The sequence below is a fragment of the Anas acuta genome, chromosome 8, assembly GCF_963932015.1.
Source record: "Anas acuta chromosome 8, bAnaAcu1.1, whole genome shotgun sequence".
Taxonomy (NCBI): domain Eukaryota; kingdom Metazoa; phylum Chordata; class Aves; order Anseriformes; family Anatidae; genus Anas; species Anas acuta.
Window position 1 is genome coordinate 9218522 of NC_088986.1, and position 19181 is coordinate 9237702.

Below are 19181 nucleotides of genomic sequence, written 5' to 3' on the forward strand. Positions count from 1 at the left end.
GCTGGAGGATGCACAGGAGGTGTTTGGGGAGCCCCAGGCTCTCCTGTGCCATGCACCACACAGTGTTGGGCATGGTGAAGACCACAGAGCTGCTCCTGAGGGCTTGTAGGGGCAGGCTCAAGGAAGCCAGCACACACTGAGGGGACGTGAGGGCCTTCCTTGCTCTGCCCCAGGGACCTCAGACATCTTGCTGCCTCCCTGCTGTGCGTGGATGAGGCTTAGGTTGGAAATGAGGAGACATTTCTCCTCACAAAGAGCAGTCAGGCACTGGGACGGGTTGCCCATAGAAATGGTGGAGTCACCATCCCTGGGGGTGTTCAAGGAAAGGTTGGACGTGGTGCTTAGGGACATGGTTAGTGGGTGACATTGGTGAAATGGGATGGCTGGACCAGGTGATCTTGGAGGGCTTTTCCAACCCTAATGGCTCAGTGGCAGGTGTCACTGCCGGACTGGGGCTGCAGATGGGTTTAGTGCTTTGAAACTGGGGCTGAGGCCAGGTGCGAGCTGCAGAAGGAGCCATGGCGATGCCACGCGGTTTGTGCCCTTCGATTAAACCTCTTTTAATCATCTCCTCAACCGTGCCCGTGTCCTAAACCACTTTTATCCATCTCAGTTGCTTCTCAGACCCGCTCCTGCAGAGGGCAGCGGTTTTGCTTTCACCCGGGCGAACACTTCAGAGGGACCACAAGCCTCACTTACAGGGGAGATTACACACGTAGTGGAGACTACACATACAGGGGAATCCCTCACTTATAGGAACACCCCACTTGTAGGGTAAAGAAGACCCCCCCTATCTCAGCACCGCCATCCCGTCAGAGGCGGGTCTCGAACCCGGGTCCCCCCGTTCCTCAGCGGGCTCCCCTGCGAGCGGCGGGCGGGGCGGCGCGGCGCCGCCCAATGGGAGCGCGTCTTGCTGGCGGGTGGGGGGCGCGGCGGGGCGGCAGAGCGAGCAGCCATGGCGCGGGCGGGGCGGGCGGCGGCGGCGCGGCGGGGCAGCCCCGGCGCCACCAGTACCACCAGTACCACCAGTAACATCGCCACCAGCCGCCCCCAGCAGCTCCTGTAGCCGTCGGCGGAGCTGGCGAGCCGGGGCTCGGCGGCGGCAGGCGGCGGCGGCGGCGGCGGGGGGGCTCAGCAGGCGGTGTCCGCCCCGCCGCCCAAGAGGATGAAGAAGCGCAAGGAGCTGAACGCGCTGCTGGGGCTGGCCGCCGACGGGCGCCGCAAGAAGGCCGCCAAGAAGGGCTCCGGGCACCGGCTGCTGCGCACTGAGCCCCCCGCCTCCGACTCGGAGTCGAGCTCCCCCGAGGAGGAGGAGGAGGAGCTGGGGGGGGCGCGGGGCCGCTTCGCCAAGTGAGGGTTTGGGGTGTTGGGGGAGGTGTGTGGGGTGTGGGGGCTCCCCCCGAGTGGGGTCGGGGTGTGTGGTGTGAGGGGTGGCAGCCAGGAGGGTGTTTTGGTTAGGGAAAGTGTCTGAAGTTGAATGTGAAGTTGTGGGTGCTGCGTGTCTGCCGCTGCACCCTCACTTAGAAAACCTTCCCCTGAACTCCTGTCAAGCAAAGCCTGCATGCTCTTCCCTTCCTCTAACAGAGCATTCAAAGTAAAACTTTTCCATGTACTTTTGAATGCTCACCGTCTGCTTCCTTTCTCTTACCCAGGGGAGACTATCTGCGATGCTGCAAGCTCTGTTACCCGTTATGTGCTTTTGTCATTCTTGCTGCCTGCGTGGTGGCTTGTGTTGGCTTGGTCTGGATGCAGGTAGCTCTCAAGGAGGATCTGGATGTGATAAAGGAGAAATTTCGAACTAGTAAGTATACCTTCCTATGCTATTTCACATTTGCTTTGGGCACTGGGAAGAGCTTTAGTCACCTACCTGCTTATTCAGAGTGGGAAGGCACTAGGACAAACCCTCTGTGACTTTGAAGAGTCCTCTGAACCAAAAATAACGAGGCTGAGCAAATCTAAGGCAGGCATTATGTATTCCTGCCTGTTCGCTACCTCCTGAGGAGCAGGAATGCTGGATTCAGTGGGACTTTGCTTGTACGTACGCTTATGAAATTCCTGACTTTGGGCTTCGGAGAGCTCCCTTCCAAAGCCACTGTTTAAAAAGAAATACAAAGTTCTGAAAAGCCCTGTGAAAGTAGTCTGGGGTATTTTGATGCTTCTCTCCAAATAAAATTAATGGAAAGTGATGTTCTTATCCTGAGCTTGTTTAAAAGCCTCTAATATTGGCGGTTGTGCTACTGCAATTGAAATGTTTTTTAGGTGTTATGTTTTTTCTTGTGTATCTTTGGAATGTTTATCCGGCTTTCATTTGCCAAGTTTTGTTCAACTTTTTTGTCTTGTTGCCTGTGGTGTGGGGTTGTATCTTGTTGAATGCTTTGAAATACAGAGTTAACGTGAAGCATTTTGCTGGGAGGTCTCAGGTTTCCTCTGTCCACATAAGACTTTAGTCCTAAAACTGCTTCTGTAGTGCAGAGATACGACAAATAATAGGACTCACGTGTAACATGCACTTGGGTCTCTATGCCTTACCTCTGGATACAAGGTACATCTTGGTGCCTTATTTTAGTGGTGTTTAATATCCTATATATTGAAAAAGGCAAGGATAAGCTGAGGAGCTGTGTGATAATAGTGAAGCCTGAACCTTCCTGTGGTCTGTGGATGCTTCAGGAGGGTTAAGTAGGTACGGTTTGCCTGAAGAGCATCATTATTGACTGCAGACTTTGTCCTGAGGCTTAATTTTGTATATGTGTGTGTATATATATATATATATATATATATATATATATATATATTATTTATTTTTTTTTTTTTGCTTAGGACATGAAAAAGACATTTAAAAACAAGGCCAGAGAGTTCTTGAAATTGACTTGAAAAGTAGGAGGGTTCTAGGGCAGGAGATAAGCAGAGGGCTTGATCAGCTAATGGGGGAAGGAGATACCGAGGACGTGTTTGCTGTTCTTTGAGGAGCTCTCTGCTGTTGGTGTCCTGGGCTTCCTGTTAGGGTGTGTAAGGTTGCTGCCAGGTGGGGAGTAGCTGCTAACCAGCTGTCTGCCAAGGTGAAATCTTCTGGCAGGCTAAAAGAAACGCACTGCTTGTCAGGTGAACTTTTTATATTAACTGACACCGAACCCCAAAACTAGGCTGAACTGGAGGACCCAGTTACAGGCACTGCAGTGCCTGTTTTTGTCATGTTCAGGGCAAGCCAACGGCTGTTCTTCATGGACTGATCTAATTTAAGCAATAGAATCTGCTGGCACTGAAAAGCTGTGTGTGATGACACTTGTTGGCTTTGGTGCAGTTAAGTTTCATCATTCCTGTCCTGCAGACTTCTTTGTTAAGAGGTGTTTGCTTTGAGCGCGCTGTCTGACGACCACAGATGTATCTGTTGTCTCCTTACTAGCTGTGAGAGAAAACCAGTGCGTCTGGTCCTCTGCATGGTGATAAAATAGCCCCTTACTTCCTTGTTACTGCAATAGCAGGCCTAGGAGCTGGATGAGAGTCACGTTATGAGACACAGCTTTAAAAACAGTATCGACAACAACCAAAAATAGACAGCAAGAGTAACCTGGTCCCAAAAGGTAAATTCCGCTTTGGTGAAACAGGTGGGTGAACGGAGGAACAAATGTACACGAATCAGTCCTTTGGCTGCTCTGGAAAAAGTCTTCCTCCTCTGAAGGTTCATTGTTTTTTGTCTTTTTTTCCCTGTAAGAGCAGATTCCCATGGCAGCACTTGTTCTGCCGTCCTTTGATCGCACCGAGTATTGTATGAGAGCATTTTCAAAGTAAGACTTGTTTGCATCTCTAGTGCATTTGGGGTGGGGAGAAGTCATTGTAGTGTTGTTAGTAAAGGTGCTAAGAATGCATACAGTATTTAACCCTCTAGCATTGTAGAAAACTCTTAAGTGGAGTCTTGCTGCACACTGTGAGAGTGGCAAAACAGGGAGTAATCTGGCTGCAAGAGCCTCTGAAACCTGAGGAGGAGACAGCAGGTTGAGTGCAAGCATGAAGGTATGCAAATGCATGATCAGCTCTGAGCCTGTTTTGGCTGAGATGTGCCTTTTAGGATCTTATTCAACCAGAAGTGTTATTTGGGTCATGAGTAATCGGTACAGATTACGGCATACCTATAAGTGACTTTCAAACTTGTTTTAAGTGAAGTGGCTTTTAGAAAACACGTGGGTTTCCAGTTCTGTCTGTTTAGTCAACTCCTGCATGGGCCAAAAGCACTTCTGAAGGGCAGCTCCTCTGGCCCTGTATGACCCACAGGGGAATTTATTGTCGGAGCTGCCAGATGCACACCGTGTAGGTAGTGCTGCTCTCAGTAGTTATTCTGGGGTCTGAGAGGTGGCAGCTTGTTGGGGAGCGCTGTGTCGCAGAGTGGAGGTGCAGGCTTTGGAGAGCTCTGTCATCTCCATCTCAAAACCTTTGCTCACTTGTTTCTCATACCTAGGGATTTAGGATTGCTTAATAGTACTTGCAGCTAAACAGCTTAGTCACTGCAGACCTGGAAGAGCTGCATTTCTCAGGCTCACAAGAACTGGTGAGAGCCACGTTTTCCCCCTTCTGTAGTACCAAGTGCAGTAAGAACTGACTTTATTTCCAAGGCACTTGTTTATTGAGTTGTTTACCAACAGATGTTAGCGTGCAAGCTTACACATTTTTTTAAGTTGTCTTTCTGTCACATGGAAGAGCTGTAATCGTGTTAATCTCTTTGGAATTCACTTCGTCGTCAGCAGCCCCTTTGTAGGCTTGAAAAGGGCATCGAGGTTTGTTTCACATGCCTGCTCTGCCCTGGTACTTCTGGCAGTTCTTGTTTACGTTTCTGTTACTATCTCGTGTCCCCCCTGTGAAAGTAACGCAAAGTAACTGCACTAAAAAAAGACCTGCTGAGGCGTGCTAGAGTGACAGTGCTGTTGCAAAGTGTTAAATTTAGTACAGTTTTTCTGGATTCTGTCTGCAGACGTTTGCACTCCTAAAACAAAAATGAGCTGTTCCAACCAAATGCTTAAATCCGAAGTGGCAGTAAGCTCCTGCAGAAACTGTTACTGCTGCCTTTGACTGTTGCAGACGTTGCTTGCAATTTGTTTCTAGCTTATTCAACGTTGTTTACCTGGACTTCTGTTGATTAAATTTATTTTTTTCTTTGTTTAGTGGAATCTAATCAAAAGACGTCATTCCAAGAAATTCCTAAACTCAATGAAGATTTGGTGCAGAAGCAAAAGCAGCTAGAACAAATTGAGACTGGAGAGCTGGGGCTAAGTAAAATTTGGATAAATATCACGGAGATCAATAAACAGGTGAGAAGAACCACTTTATCTCTAAACCTGCTAGCAGAAAAAAAGCTTGGGTGTTTATGTAACTAAGAGCAGTGGTGAGCTGTTCTCCAAGGACTTCTGTGACCAGATGCCAAACTTTTATTTTTCAAGTTGAAATAACGTATTCTTCTTAAACAAAAGAAGGTAGAACATCCAGTTGGACTGGAGACTTGTTGCAAAAAGGAAGAATTATGCAACTGGTGGGAAGGCTTGAGGAGGAATTTCAGGAAACCTAAGAACTGTGCAGTTCTTATTTTCTTGCCAAATAACCGTAATGTTTACGAAGAGAGATTTGACACTTCAAATTTGAGGAGAGTATCTGCAAACATTTCATGTGCGTAGAGTGAAGTTAGCCTGAATCAGTGCGAGTTCCGTGCTGCTACAAAGGAAGTACTGATGTCTCGTGAATGTAAAATCTGCTAATACACACTTGGAACCTGAGCTGGTGTAAATCTTAGCCCTGTTTACTGTGATAGAATTAAGCCACTTAACGGAAAGCTGTTTCCTCAGCTGATGTATTAGCTCATGCTTCAAACAAAGCGTCCAGCAAGGCTCTTACTGAAATTGTTGCCTTGGAGGGTAAAAGTTTGTAGCTGCTCGCAGTTAGTGGTATCCAGAGGTGCGTGCGGGGTGACCCTCTCTGATGCTGGGGCTTTGGGTTAAGTTTTAAAGACACTTGAGGTGCCTGCTTGGATTCGTTTGTTTGCAGTCCCATGCAGTGGTTGAGTGCTTATGGGGGGCATTTAAATACATTTGAAAACTTGACTCGCTTTCTTTAGCATCTGACAATGTATGTTATCCACAGATGTTTGGGTGCCTCGTTGGACTTTTGAAAGGCAATTATTATCTGCACCTGGATGTTAAAGCCACTTGAGACATGGTTCCTGCTGGCCCTCAAGTTTCTTCAGGGTCTGGTTCCAGTCTCAGCCAGAACTCAGTTATTGTTTTTTCCGTGAATTGTTGGGATACACTGTTGGGAATTATTTCAGCCAACATTCACAGCTGTGGAGCTAGAGACTCTCTAGGCCAGCTGGTCAAGGTTGGCCTATTATAAAACTAGGGTCTTACCCCTTTTCTCATCTTGCAAGACAACTTTAATTTTTAACTAGAAGAAAGTGTGTTTTATTTGTTCTTTCTCACTGTCAAGTATGAGAAAAATGATTCTTTATTTGTTTCAACTACTTTTGGCTACAAACTGATGTTGAAGTGCTATTCGTAATTAATGACCAGCTTGTAGGTGTTTGTAATTTGACAGCGTTTTGTGTGGGATGAAAAATTAACTTGAAGACTTGCAAAATCACTTGTAATCTGGGCAAGAGAATTGACAGAAACCACTTCTGCAGCAGAAGGTTTGAGTGATACGTGCAAATTCTTTGCCCAGCGCTCATTTAGAGAAGTTGCATGGCTTTACTGGGTTTTGCTGCGCAGGGTTGTGATTGCTAAATGCAGAAGTAGGTGTCTGCTTCCTCTACGTGAAGGTTTCTTGTGCAAGATAAAAAAAAAAAACTTTCTTGGGCAACAACCTGTCCCTAAAGGGTTGAGTATAAAATGGGCAGGCGGTACCATATGTTTTTCATTCAGTTCAAAAAATTTTGCTTCTGTTGCAAGAGGCAGGAGACTTTTCATACAGCCTAAGCAGGATCTCTATCCTAGAGACTAGGGTGTTTTGTTATGTGTATGCGTACGTATCTTTTTCTTATGTCTTATGTTTTGGTGTTAATAAATTAAGCCATTAGTATTGGGAAAGGTCAGAATCAGGATTATGTTGGCTGATTGCAAATATTCCTCTTTGTTTTTAGATTTCCCTATTGACCTCAACAGTAAATCATCTCAAAACCAACATAAAGTCCGCTTCTGATCTGATTTATCTTCCAGTCACAGTAGAGAAACTTCAGAAGGCAAGTACTGTACATGTGGCTATCGCTGAATGCGTTGTGCACTGCTGTGCTGCAGCAGGGCTGCTGGGGACAGCAGTAACAATGGGAGCTACATGAATTGCTTGTGTGAAATAGTGGCTTCTCTGTTGTTTTTAAACTGTAGTTCATATAGTTGATAGACTATGGTCCTAAGGTGATGTATAGCAGATTTTTTTTTTTTATTTTTTAAATAAGGATTTGGCTCTCCCTTTTTGGAGATGTGTGTTTCTGGCTGTATTATGTGCTCACTTCTTTACCTTGGAGGTTGCTTTCCTTCAGGTTGCTAATCTTCCTAATCTTGTTTAAGATGCTTGCAAAAAGTCTGTCTGCAGCTTTATGATGGTGGTTGCAAATAGGAAGTGAGTTTGACTTTTTTTTTTTAATAAGAAATAGAAATTCATTGCTTTCTAGAAACAATCCTGATAATGAGCAATACAGTGCTACATCTGTCTCTGGGTTTGGTCTTGAGGCAGGCAGAAGGGAGCAGTGTGCCTGGAACAGTGGCGTGGGAGCTTTCTTGGTGTTCAGCAGTTCAGTACTTGCACAGTAAAACATACATTGTAGTGAGATTTTTTTTTTTTTTGACAATTCCTTGAAAGACGTGCCCAAATGGGTGACACAGGCTTACTTATGAAGTGACCTCTGTTAATACAATGTTTTACTGTGTGCCTTAGCTGAATCCTCTTTTCCAAAGAACTGGCTTGTTCGTTTTGGTAAAAAGAAAGGTTTGTTGAAACTTTCCCAAGTCTTCTGTGGCAGTTCTGTTATTTAGAAATAAATATTTATATCGGGCTAACAGCTAATGTCAGTCCAGTTCTCGTTGTAGCTTTTATGGGTTTCCACTTCTACTTATGTCCTATCCCTACAAAGTTCATGCATAATCAGCAAGCTGGTCATATGCAAAATAATTAGTGTGGTTTGGCTGGTGAGTTCTGCTAGGAGTTCTTTTTCCGGGGGAATATAAAGCTGTTCCTAATCTGCTGGTAGGAGCACGCTGGATTTTCACGGCGTTATGTCAGAAGTCGTAAAGAAGTGCTTAGAGTGTAGAACCCACGCCTAATTATGTAATAACCTTGGTGTGATCTTGCTGCCTTCACTGCAGTACTGTCAGGACAAACTGTTAGGGCCAGCAGGTCTCGGCTTGCAGCGAGCTGCTGAACAGCAGAGCTTCTTGTTGAAATAAGCCCGTGTTTGGTCACACTCCGTGGAAAATCAAAGACCTTGCATACAGTGCTGGGAACTGTCAGGGTTCATTTCAGTCTCTGCTGCTGAGCTGAAGTAAGGTGCTAGATGTGGCATCTGCTTTCTCTTCTCTCTTGGTGCCATCTTGCTTGCGTGTACATTTCAGAAGGTTAATGTTATAAAAACCAAGCTGGAATCCTTCTAGAAAGTATGTTTTGAGCAAAGAAAACTATTCTGCGGTTTAAATACAACAGTTTTAATGTTTTTTCCAGTGTCATGTTAATGAAGAGCAATAGTTTTCAAAACTCAGGCTTCTTTTAGACCTCTGGCTGTGTGCATGCTGCAGCACCTTCTGTCAGACAGGAGAACTTCAATGGGTGTAGGTGGGTGGCCTGGCTTTTAATAGGTCTGGAGAAAATGTCTTGCTCAACTGCCTGTTGCAATCCACTGTATTTGGAATCACCTGCCTTTTTTTCTTTTTTGAAGAAAGGGCTGCTATTGGAATTAAATTTTTTTTTTTAAGCCCTCTTTCATCAAATCATCCTGCAAACGGGGAGCTGCCTGCTGATATTAGTCCTGAAGGGTTACTGAGGGAGTTGCTCTTGTGCAGGGGCTTGTGTTCAGACTGATGAAAGGTGCTAAGAGTGTTCTGAGGTCCTCCAGGGCAGGGAGATTGTTCAGAAAGAGGTGGAGGGAGGTTTGTGTGGATATCATTTGGATACACTCTGGGTGGCCACAGAGTCACACATGTGCCATAAGAACTTGTGAACGAAATGGGCTCATAGGGGGAGGGGATTTTAGATGGGTTTTATTTGTTTTGATCATTGAAGAAAGTATTCAAAATGGAACGAGAAGCACATGGGAGAGCTCTGTCCTATTAAATCTGTGTTTGTGTCTTACCTGAGACTTTGACTCCTGTAGCAGCTATGCCACCAGCTAGTAAAACACCAGTGCAGCTTTCCAGAATAGTTTCTGAAGTAAGAGCTGGATGCAGGGGGAGTACAAATAGGTGACAGAAGGAATGAAAGTGCAGTAGTGAGAAGCAGAGGTGGCTGTCACAGCGCGCTGGCTGTACCTGTTGAATTCATGGGGGCTTTCCTGATGCTTCAGAGCTGTTCTTTCATTTTAAAAAAGCAATATTTGGAAATGTAGTCACCAGCTTTTGGCAGACCAGTTTTGCAGCGCATGACATGTCTGACAGGTATGCCTGAAAGTCAATTAAGGCAGGGTAAATAGATGATGTCAACATCCTTGTGTTTAATACAAATACTCCATGCAGAGAGGAAGACAGATTTCTTCATCTCAGGACTTTTTAAATGCCAGAACCTCTGCATTGCTCTGGGAGTAATAAGCCTGTAATTTTGGCCATCTAGCTTAAGCTGTCGTGGTATAGGGTGTGTGTGCATCTTACCTGCCCTGAGATGCCCTGGGTATGGTTTGCTGTTTTGCCTGCAAAGGAAGTTCTGCATCCTCCAAACTCAACTTCCTGTTTTTTTGGCAGCCTGCTTGCTGTTTCATTAACAAACATTGTGTTTAGCAAATGGAAACGCTGGAACAATGCAGCTGAGGAAGGCTGAGATTTTTGTCTGCTCCTTTCTTCCAGACTGTGGCCAACATAGGTAGCACTCTTACCAGCGTTTCTCATGATGTTGAAAACATACAGACAGCTATTGAAGAGTACAAGAAATCCATAGAAATACTCCAGAATGATGTGGTAAGAAAATGCACTGATTTAACTCTGCGTAAAGATTACCTGCTTAATACAAAACACGCCTAAGAACTCCAAGTTCTTATTCTACATCTTTGAAACGCTTTCTAGGTCTTGGTAGGTGCAGGTTGATACGTTCATATACTGATCTTATTATCCTGCGTAGCATCTCCTATATGGTCCCAAGTGTGTGTTTTTCTAGAGCCAGAATAGTTGCTTCCTACCTGTATTTTCTGTCCTGCAGATTTTTACTTGCTGCTACACACATGTGGAGCCTTGGGAATCTTTCCTGCTGTGTGATACAGAGTACTGCTCATGGTGTAACTCTCTGCACCATGTCTTAAGAATGGTATGGTGAAAGTGTTGAGACAGTTTGCTGGTTGACTTAAGGATGTGTGTGGGAATGAAATTACTGACCATCTTCACCAGAAACTGTTTGCTGTATTTACACTGACCTCTCTTGCTTGGGGTTAATCTAGTGGAAAGAGTCAACAAATATTTTTCCAGTTAGAATACAATACGGCATTGCTTTGAATAAAGTTTTTTCCTCTGAATATTCTCATTAGACACCTTTTGAAACTTAATCTAATTAGTGGGTACTACAGAAACTTTATAGGTGTAGCCTGTGTAGAAGTGGTGAAACATATATCATAACACTATGTTAAAGGAGAATACGTAATTTGTTTAATAACAAACGAAAACAACCCCAAACCCATACTTGGATCCTCAGTATTTAAAAGAGAAAACTGTATTAGTCTGGTTAAGATACTGCTTGCACGAGTGACAATAATTATATAAAAAAAAAATCATTACCTACATTCTGCCAGTTCTTAAAAGCTTTGTGTTTTCTGTGAGCTTGTGGTAACATAATTTTCTGCTTCTTTCCTTAGAAGGAATTGAAACAGATAACTTCATTTCCTTCCACTGCTCTGCCAAGGACTGAGAGAAATCAGACAGAAAATTGCAAACAGGTATTTTTCTCCCTTGTGTTTTGAATATTGGTACAGGTGGTACTTTTTTGTGTGTTTTACAATATTTTAGTGAAAGAAAGTATGGTTTTATGAAGGCAAAATACAGATGGCATAATTCAAAACCAAGTATAGGATAACTTTACTGTAGTTTGTTCTGTGCATGTGCAAACAGGAAAGTGTTCTAGCCTGAGAGTACCTTTTTTCTTTTTCTTTTGGTGTGTTTTAACTGGGTGAGGAGTAGAATGTCTGAAATGGAATATCAAACAAGTTACCGTGTACTTTGCTCATGTAAATTTAAATGATTTAAAGGCTTTTTATTGAAAGGATTTTATGGCAGGTACTTGCCAATCTGAGCAAATCTGGGAGTGGCGTGTGTTGAGTCACCCTCAATGTAATGGAGTGTGGAAAGTGGGGATTAAAAAAAGAAAAAGGTGATTAGCTAAAATGGCCTGTAATGGAATTACTGCATTTATTTGTATTTAATATAATTATTATATTCCTCAAAACTGAATCTTATGTATAAATACCTGCTTCCTAGAGTGACCCTCTGGCTACCCGGAGTATATCGAAAAATAATTGGTGTAGTTACCAGGCTTGCTCTGGAAAACTGGATGAATAGGCTTTGTGTGTTTGCTGGCACAGCTGAATTGATTACATTAGCAACAAAGAGGTTAGCCCTGAGGAAAATCTCAGCTTCAAACTTTGAAAGCTGGAACAACTTTCTGGAAGCTTCCAGTTGAATGTTTTCAGCCTTTCTGTGGAGAGCCAGCCTGAAGTCTTCCCGGTTAAACTGGGTCATTCATCGTGTTGTTAATAGCAGGAGTGCTGCAGAAGTAAACTGACATGTTCTGGCTTTTTTATATTTCAGGAAAGCCAGTCACTCCATGCAGCTTTGGAGGAGCTAAATAATTCTGTAGTGGCGTACCAGAAGTTGAATGACATCAAGCTTCTAAATGTGGATTCAGCCATTGGTAACCTCAGCCGGAGGGTTACGCTGTTGGAAAACTCTCCCTTTGCTGTGAACAAACTGGACAAAAGAGACAACTTGTCTACCAGTGCGGTAAGTGCAACCATGGGTGTCTGTTAATTTCAGTTCTTTCTACACATTTACACAGTGCATTTATAGCTTTTTAAGGCCCAACTGAAGAAGTGAGAGTTAAACTTGAGAGGCTTAGGATTTCATTAAAAAAAAAAAAAAGATGAAATTTGATTATTTGATCAGAAATACATAACTTAATGACCACTTCAAAGAAAGTCCTATCTTCTTCCCTTCAGAATCTGCAGGAGAATGTCCTAAACATTCTGATGTTTAAGACTTAGTTACTTAATGGGATGGGATTCTCAAACCTCTTTAACTATGTTAGGGCAAGCCTCTCCAATGCATAGAGCATCTGTCAAGACCACTGGGTAGTTAGGTGGGCTTCTGGATTATTCAGCAGTACTTAAATGTGCTCAAAAAAGCATTTAAATATGTTCACAAATCTTTCCAGTCCTTTCTGAAGGCTGTTCCGAGTCCAGACTCTTAAGAAAATGTTTTGTATGCTTAACAGCAAGAAACATGCTGACGTTGCTGTGGTAAATTATATAATTCACTGTCTCGATATTTATTCTAGCTTGTACTTGTCCTGTTTTCATCCTGCTTTGTGCCTGGCATATTTGAAGGAAAGGAACTTTATTATAGAAAATTAATATAAATTAAAAAGAAGTACGTGCGTATACTCAGCTCTCCTTCATTTTCACTCTAGGGGAATGATACAACTACCTCTCTAAAAGTGGAAAATGAAGATCAGCTAGATAATGAAACACATTCAAATAAAGAACTGAAGGTAAAGTAAGGAAACGGAAACTATACTGGGTTAGTAGACCCTGTCATTGTTTTAAAATCATGTTTTAAATGAGACTTGAGAAAAGATCTGCAAGTAGGCTTATCTGATCCAGTTTCCTTTAAAAGTACAGCATGGAAGGACAGTTTACACACCCCATTTTGGGGACAGGAAGTGAATTAGGATGGAAGAAAAGTTGTGATAGTTTAAAGTTCTGTTGTTCTGAGTATGGGATAACACAGCAGAACTGCTGTAATATCCTTTCATGCAGCTGAAGTCTCTGGAAGTTCAGACCATGGTCCTGTGCAGTGAGGGACTTTGGCAGCTGGCTCAGTTTGAGTTCCCATGGTCATGCCCTCAGGAAAGTTGTCCCAGCTATTCTGGGTTCACACTCTAAATGGTGTTATGACATTTTTCCATGTGTAAAAACTTTCTTGGGCTATGTTTATCCTCAGTAAACATAGTGCATCGTAGGGGAAATCATGAAAAGGTGAGAGGAGGGAATTCGAGAAGATAGTGCAGAGCTGTGCAGGCCTGCACAGTCCCTGTTTGTTTTCTAATTTCAGAGCTGCAATCTCAGGAGCTAACAGCCAGAATCTGACTTAGAGGAACTTTGTACTAGTGAAGTTCACATATTGATGAAAGTCTTCTCTCGATAATGATCAAATAACTAACTGTGAGCAAGTTTTAACAGACTTAACTGAATGGCCAAGTTGTGGGTTAGGGATGATGGGTAGTGTTGAAGTTACTTTCCACGTTCTGGCAAGAAGGCAGATGAGTGAACTGACTACGCTGTCACATCAGGCTTGGATTGCTGTGAACTCAACCTGTAATTAGGAATTTCATCATAAGAGATCCAGACTAAAAAACGTGATGGATGACAGTGATATAGTAATTCCTACCTGAAAGTAGTCAATGCTGCAAACAAACATTTGAAACAATAATGTAATTCAATTAATGTATAAATATTCATTCCAAGTACGTTTGTTGACTTCCCATATTATCATTTGTGAGTATCTTACTCATTTGTATAAGAAATATAAAAATGTCACGTTCTTTCAAAATTGGCAAGTATTCTGCAGACATTTACGTTTTGGGTTGAGGTCCTGATTCTATTTCTTTTTATAGAACACGTGAATTTACTCCTTAAATCTTTCCATAGATTTTTTTTTTGAAAATGATAGTGCTTTCCAGGCTGATCAAGTTTTTAAATGATTAAGTCATTCAAAAGTACTTGGATATTTTAAGTGAATTCTTGTTCTGATCTCCTGTCTATTGAAGGGGGTGCTTTTTAAGAAAATTATTTTCAACACGTGCAGGAACCAGGAACCAGAGATTCTCAGGTATTAAAACTAAGAGAGAAGCTTCAGATGATCAGTGCTCTCACAAGCAAACCAGAAAATGACCGTCCCAATGAGGCATCAAAAAATGGTAAGAATGTTGTACAAGAGTAATCCATAAAGGTTAAGGTTCCCTGTGTAATTAAAATAATAAGTAATGAAGGTGAATAAGTTACACAGCTTTCTAAAGATTTTTGGTGAAGATGAGTTCAATCGGGCAGAAAATAGCTCTAAGACGTAGAAAATGACACATGAATACAAAAGTTTCCTTAGCAACTTTCCAACAATTGCTATTAGGGAAGTAGACAATGATACATCCCCAGAGAGGGGAGGAGATAGTAAAAGCAGCTCAGGTGGGCTGGTGCAGATTGAATTACTGAAGTTTCTTCATCGCTTTCAGAATAGGAAGTAGAAAGCGTTTGCCAACCAGTCATTCTGTGTTTGAGGTTTACAAATACATATCCACAAGTACAGCGTGAAAGGTTAAGGCTGTATAACTGTTTAAAAATAAGCCTTCATTCCTTCTGTTCTTCTACTTTTGGTAAAAGTGGATAGCGCTACTATATCCTGAAATAATTTTGCACTATTCTTAGCCCATATTCTTAGCATCTGTGATGTAAAAAAATCTTTGAATTGGTTCTGCTGGATTTTTCCTGTTTTGTTTCTGCTGACTAAATCTGTGGAATTAGTAAGACTAACAGAAATTGTTTTGCAACAGTTGAAAGTAGTTTGAGTACTACGGCAAAGCCCACAGACCTTTCAAGGCTGGCTTCAAGGTCAGCTGATGACAACACAGAGAAGAACGGACAGCTGAGACATCTGTCCTTGCCAGGAATTTCCAGCATGGAAGGTGTGTCCTCTCTAGGCTGACCTTTTCTTTTTGTAAATATTTCATGTGAATGTTCAGGAGACGTTAGGTGTAGCTGGAATTATGTTAGTGTCTGGACAATCTGTGAGAAATTTGGTCAAGTTGAAAAGCTTGAAAACCACAAAGAGAAGAGAATAGCATATAAAAAAAAAAAACGGGGATTTAAGCAGGAGTGTGCATTAAGGTCAGTGATGTGTTCTGAGTGCCAAAGTACTGTGCCAAGTGCCCAACAGATTGGGAGAGCAGTCAAGGGCAGAGCTAGGGTGCTGAAGGAAAACGAAGTAGGTGTGAATGTGTATGTTATTTTCTTTTCTTTTTCCTCTTCGATTCTTTTTTTTTTTTTTTTTCCCCTTTAAGAGAATGCTGCCTGGTGGAATGAATGGCTTCTGGATCTCGCTGTTCAATCTCTTCAGCTACTGAAAGGGCATTGCTTTGCTTCAGGAAATGAATAGACACTTTTCCCTTTATATGATCTGTGCTGTTGGTATAGCAACAGTCATTCAGAGCTTGCTTTTGTGGAAGATAACTGCATCTCTGTGCAGTGGGTAATGGTAGAATGGGCTATTAGCTGAGGCTAGAAATAGGGATTTTTTAAAAAAAGACTTAATGTAATTTAATTCAGAAATGTTGATGTTCATGCTTTTTACTTCTGTATTGTCATAAGCTGTCAGTAACAGTTCAGAAGGCAAGCTGTGTATTTGGGGATGCTTTACTTAATTACTAGGTAGTAACACATAATGCAGTAAAACTGGAAGAGTAACTTACACAGTATTCCCGTGTACTTCAAAGAATTACTTCTAAATCATTGTTCTCTTTGCAGATCTTCAGAAATTGTTTGAAAAATCACCTGAAGATGCTGACGGGAAACTGTCATTTGAAGATCTTCAAAAGCTGCTTGGCTCTACAGCCCAAGAGTCAGAGATCTTTAAGAAATTTGACACAGATGGAGATGAGAAATACTCATTACAAGAACTGAGATTAGCTTTAGGTATATAGGAGAGAGATATATATATATTTAGAAATGTGATATTGAAGGACGCTACTGTAGCTAAAGGAAACTACGGGATATGAAAAAAACTGTCTGCACTTTCCCAGTGTTTTACTGATCTTTGGAGCAAAATTACTGTACACATTGCCACCTATTTTTTTTTTGCTTTCATTGAAAACAAATTACAAGTTTAGATGTCGACAGGACATAACATTGGGACTGTTAAAATCCAGAAAATTCCCACACTTGTTTAGAAGCATTTGTTGGTCATTCTTTCCGAGGGAGTTCTTGATTTTTAATTTAAAATACAAAAATAAAACTATGGTTTTATATTTCACTGAAATTTGCCTTAAATTAGAGAGTTGCACTTTATGTAAAGCAGAAAGAAATCTGTCTTGTAAAGATGGGCTTTCTCTGCTTGTAAATATTTGGAATAGAGTAAATTATGCATATTTAAGGGGAGGTTTGTGTCAGGGGCTGCGTTGATAGTAAACTTTATAATGAGAGATTTGACTGAAAGGGGTGGTTGAGAACTTCAACTAAAATTCTAGTTTTGACTAAGTGTATCCATGAATGAGTTTGGACTCACGCAGAGGAAGGAAGGAGTGGTAAACTGTGCCCATCTATAGCAGGACTTATTTTTAGAGGGAAGAGTTGAATGTGTTTTTATATCATGAGCCTACAGGAGCAATTGCCTACCAAGTGCTTGGGTTTTCACTTCAGCATTCTTTTAGCTTTGCTGTATTGCGTCCAGATTACACTTTGTGAGATGAGCCTATATTTTTTTTGTTTTGTTTTTTAAAAAAAAGCTACTGAATAACAGATACCTAAGAGGTAAAAATCTACAATGCAGCCTGCTGAGTAGCACCTGAACAGTTCATACTCCTGCACCCTGTGCAGGGTGCAGTCACAGGAGTGTCAAGTCTCGATGAGTGGTCACCAGAGATCTTGTGGATGAGGTTGCCCATGCTGTGGCTTCTTCCACCTGCTGTTGGTGGGGTCACTGATGAAGAGCCCTGAGTAAGGCTCCTTGTCAGTAGGATTGTGAGTAGGTGGGAGTGGCCTGGAGTAGAACTTGTGGGTTGTTCTCTCTCTAACGTGCATGTGATTGCTTCTTGGTACCTAACTTTTGTCTCTGTCAAAAAAGGATGTATGAGGCAGGAAAGGATTGTGTAATCACATCAATGCTCTCTACTGATGAGTGCTTTTTAAATGAGGTTTCACTAGATTAGAGGAATTTAAGGGTGTGTTTATACTAGTGGATCTAAACACTAAGTGTGTTTAAAACCTTCCTGAATGTAAAAAATAAAAATAAAATAAAATAAATGCAGAAGGGATTCTTTTGCAGGCCAGGTCAGGGCCATATCAGGTGATTTTGCTGACAGTATCACTGATCTTGTTGGGAGTGTTTTTGCATGATTAGTGGATTGAAATTACCCACCTCACAGAAACATCAGTTTATGTGGAAGTCAGTTGATAACTGTTGAATTTTGTGCAACTTTGGATTGGATGTTTATAGTTTTATTAATAATTGTATTCTGGAAGTATGTATCAGTGAAGGAATGCGCAAAATGAAACCCTTTCATTCATTGCTTCGGCTTCTTTCACTGTTGCTCTTCTGTCCTATTTGGGTAATGCAGATGTGACCCGCTAAGGAGATGCTTTTGATGTGACATTTTAAAACACAGTATTTAAAAACAGATTAAAACCAACCAACCTTGGCTTTAAGAGGACAAGAAGCTAATACCTGCTTCTTGCAGCTTCCCATACTCTTTTATACACTTATATATAATTCCTTAACCAAATAATAAAAGGAGCAATAAAATGTAACCATTCTGGTATTTTATTTGTACATAGTGTATCATAGCCATATGCCAGAGTTTGCAAAATATTTTTGGAAGTTTGATTTGTATGAAAACTACCTTAAAATATAAGGGATTATTGCACTGCCATGTGGATCTACCAGTGTTTTGTTTTGATACAGTCTGCTTTACTTTTGGAAGGCTTTTCCGCAGCAACAGTGAAATTTGTCAGCTGAGCTTGCCTTGAGAATAGCGTGTGCTGCTCCAGACACTGGTGTCTTGTGTCCACGGCCAGGGAACTGAGTCGCAATTGATGAGCGATTGGCGTTCAGGCACAGCTGTTCAGTGGTGCTGCTTAACTTGCATGTCAAGAGCATGGTCAGTTGCTAATTGCTGTAGTCACTGCAGTGTGGGATGGACTTGTGCTTTGAGTTTAATGAACCATCATCATCTGGGAGTGCAGCAGTGGCTTTTGCTCAACCTAGCCTAGTCGGCAGCTCTTCGTTACAGGCTCAGAGTGTGGTGCTGTGATCCCTTCAGGTTTTCTGCCATGCCTCCGGTCTCCATCCCGCATGCTTCTCGCTGCAGGGTTCTCTGCTCTCGTGTGTTTGTGCTGCAGAGGGCACAGAAGTCAGGGACAAAGAATATACCTGCCTGGATCTGTGCTGGCAGCGAGGAGCTGGTGGGATGTTTGTGGCTTTGTGTTGTGGTCCTGGAAGCCCCAAAACTTTTGCTCTGCCCTTGGGCAGAAAGTGCTGGAGGGACAAGGGCTGAAATCATGAGGTGATGTGATGGCAGTGGGCACGTTAGGGATAATTTAGGACTCGGGGGGGGGGGGTGAGCAGGAGGCGTGATGCTGTGTCTGATGGTCCGATGGGCTCAGGGTGCTGTGACAAGCGTGTCCCCATCCTGGCACAGGGCATGGTGTGGGATGAGGCTGGCGGTGCTGGGGGCAGGCTGCTCCCAGGTGAGACGCTCTGTGACGCTCGTTCTCATTTCCAGCTTGTATTCCTTCTATATTTTCGGCGACTCCTGTGTCGGGACCACTTTGTACCTTCCCTTTGCCCGGTTTCCCTGCTGTCCTGTACCCCTGTCGGAACCATGTAGCGGCTTCACCGCTCCGCGCGCGAGCTGACTGGAACCCCACACCCGTTCCCGTGTGCCGCGGCTTTCCGATTTACCTCAATAAAAGCTCATCTTTTTTGTTTGTATTTTTTTGTTTTAACCTGCGTATCTCCTCTCCCGGCTTCGGCGGCGCTGCCCCTCAG

General features: G+C 42.8%; 1 protein-coding gene across 10 annotated transcripts; it reads left to right on the forward strand.

Moving 5' to 3' along the window:
- Positions 1-917: 917 nt before the first annotated feature.
- On the forward strand, positions 918-19124 carry EFCAB14 (EF-hand calcium binding domain 14). Of its 10 annotated transcripts, none has more exons than XM_068689927.1 (12): positions 918-1350; positions 1653-1801; positions 5152-5297; positions 7115-7213; positions 10017-10127; positions 10366-10470; positions 11012-11092; positions 11961-12152; positions 12838-12918; positions 14235-14346; positions 14974-15105; positions 15944-19124. In XM_068689927.1, the coding sequence occupies exons 1-12, from the start codon at positions 1166-1168 to the stop codon at positions 16117-16119; spliced, it is 1569 nt and encodes a 522-aa protein (XP_068546028.1). In that variant the 5' UTR covers positions 918-1165; the 3' UTR covers positions 16120-19124. The 10 variants fall into 10 exon arrangements, 8 of the variants coding, with proteins under 8 accessions (XP_068546028.1, XP_068546029.1, XP_068546034.1 ...); XM_068689928.1 differs by having other exon boundaries at positions 11015-11092; XR_011098745.1 differs by lacking the exon at positions 14974-15105 and having other exon boundaries at positions 14197-14346; positions 15944-16145.
- Positions 19125-19181: the final 57 nt, after the last annotated feature.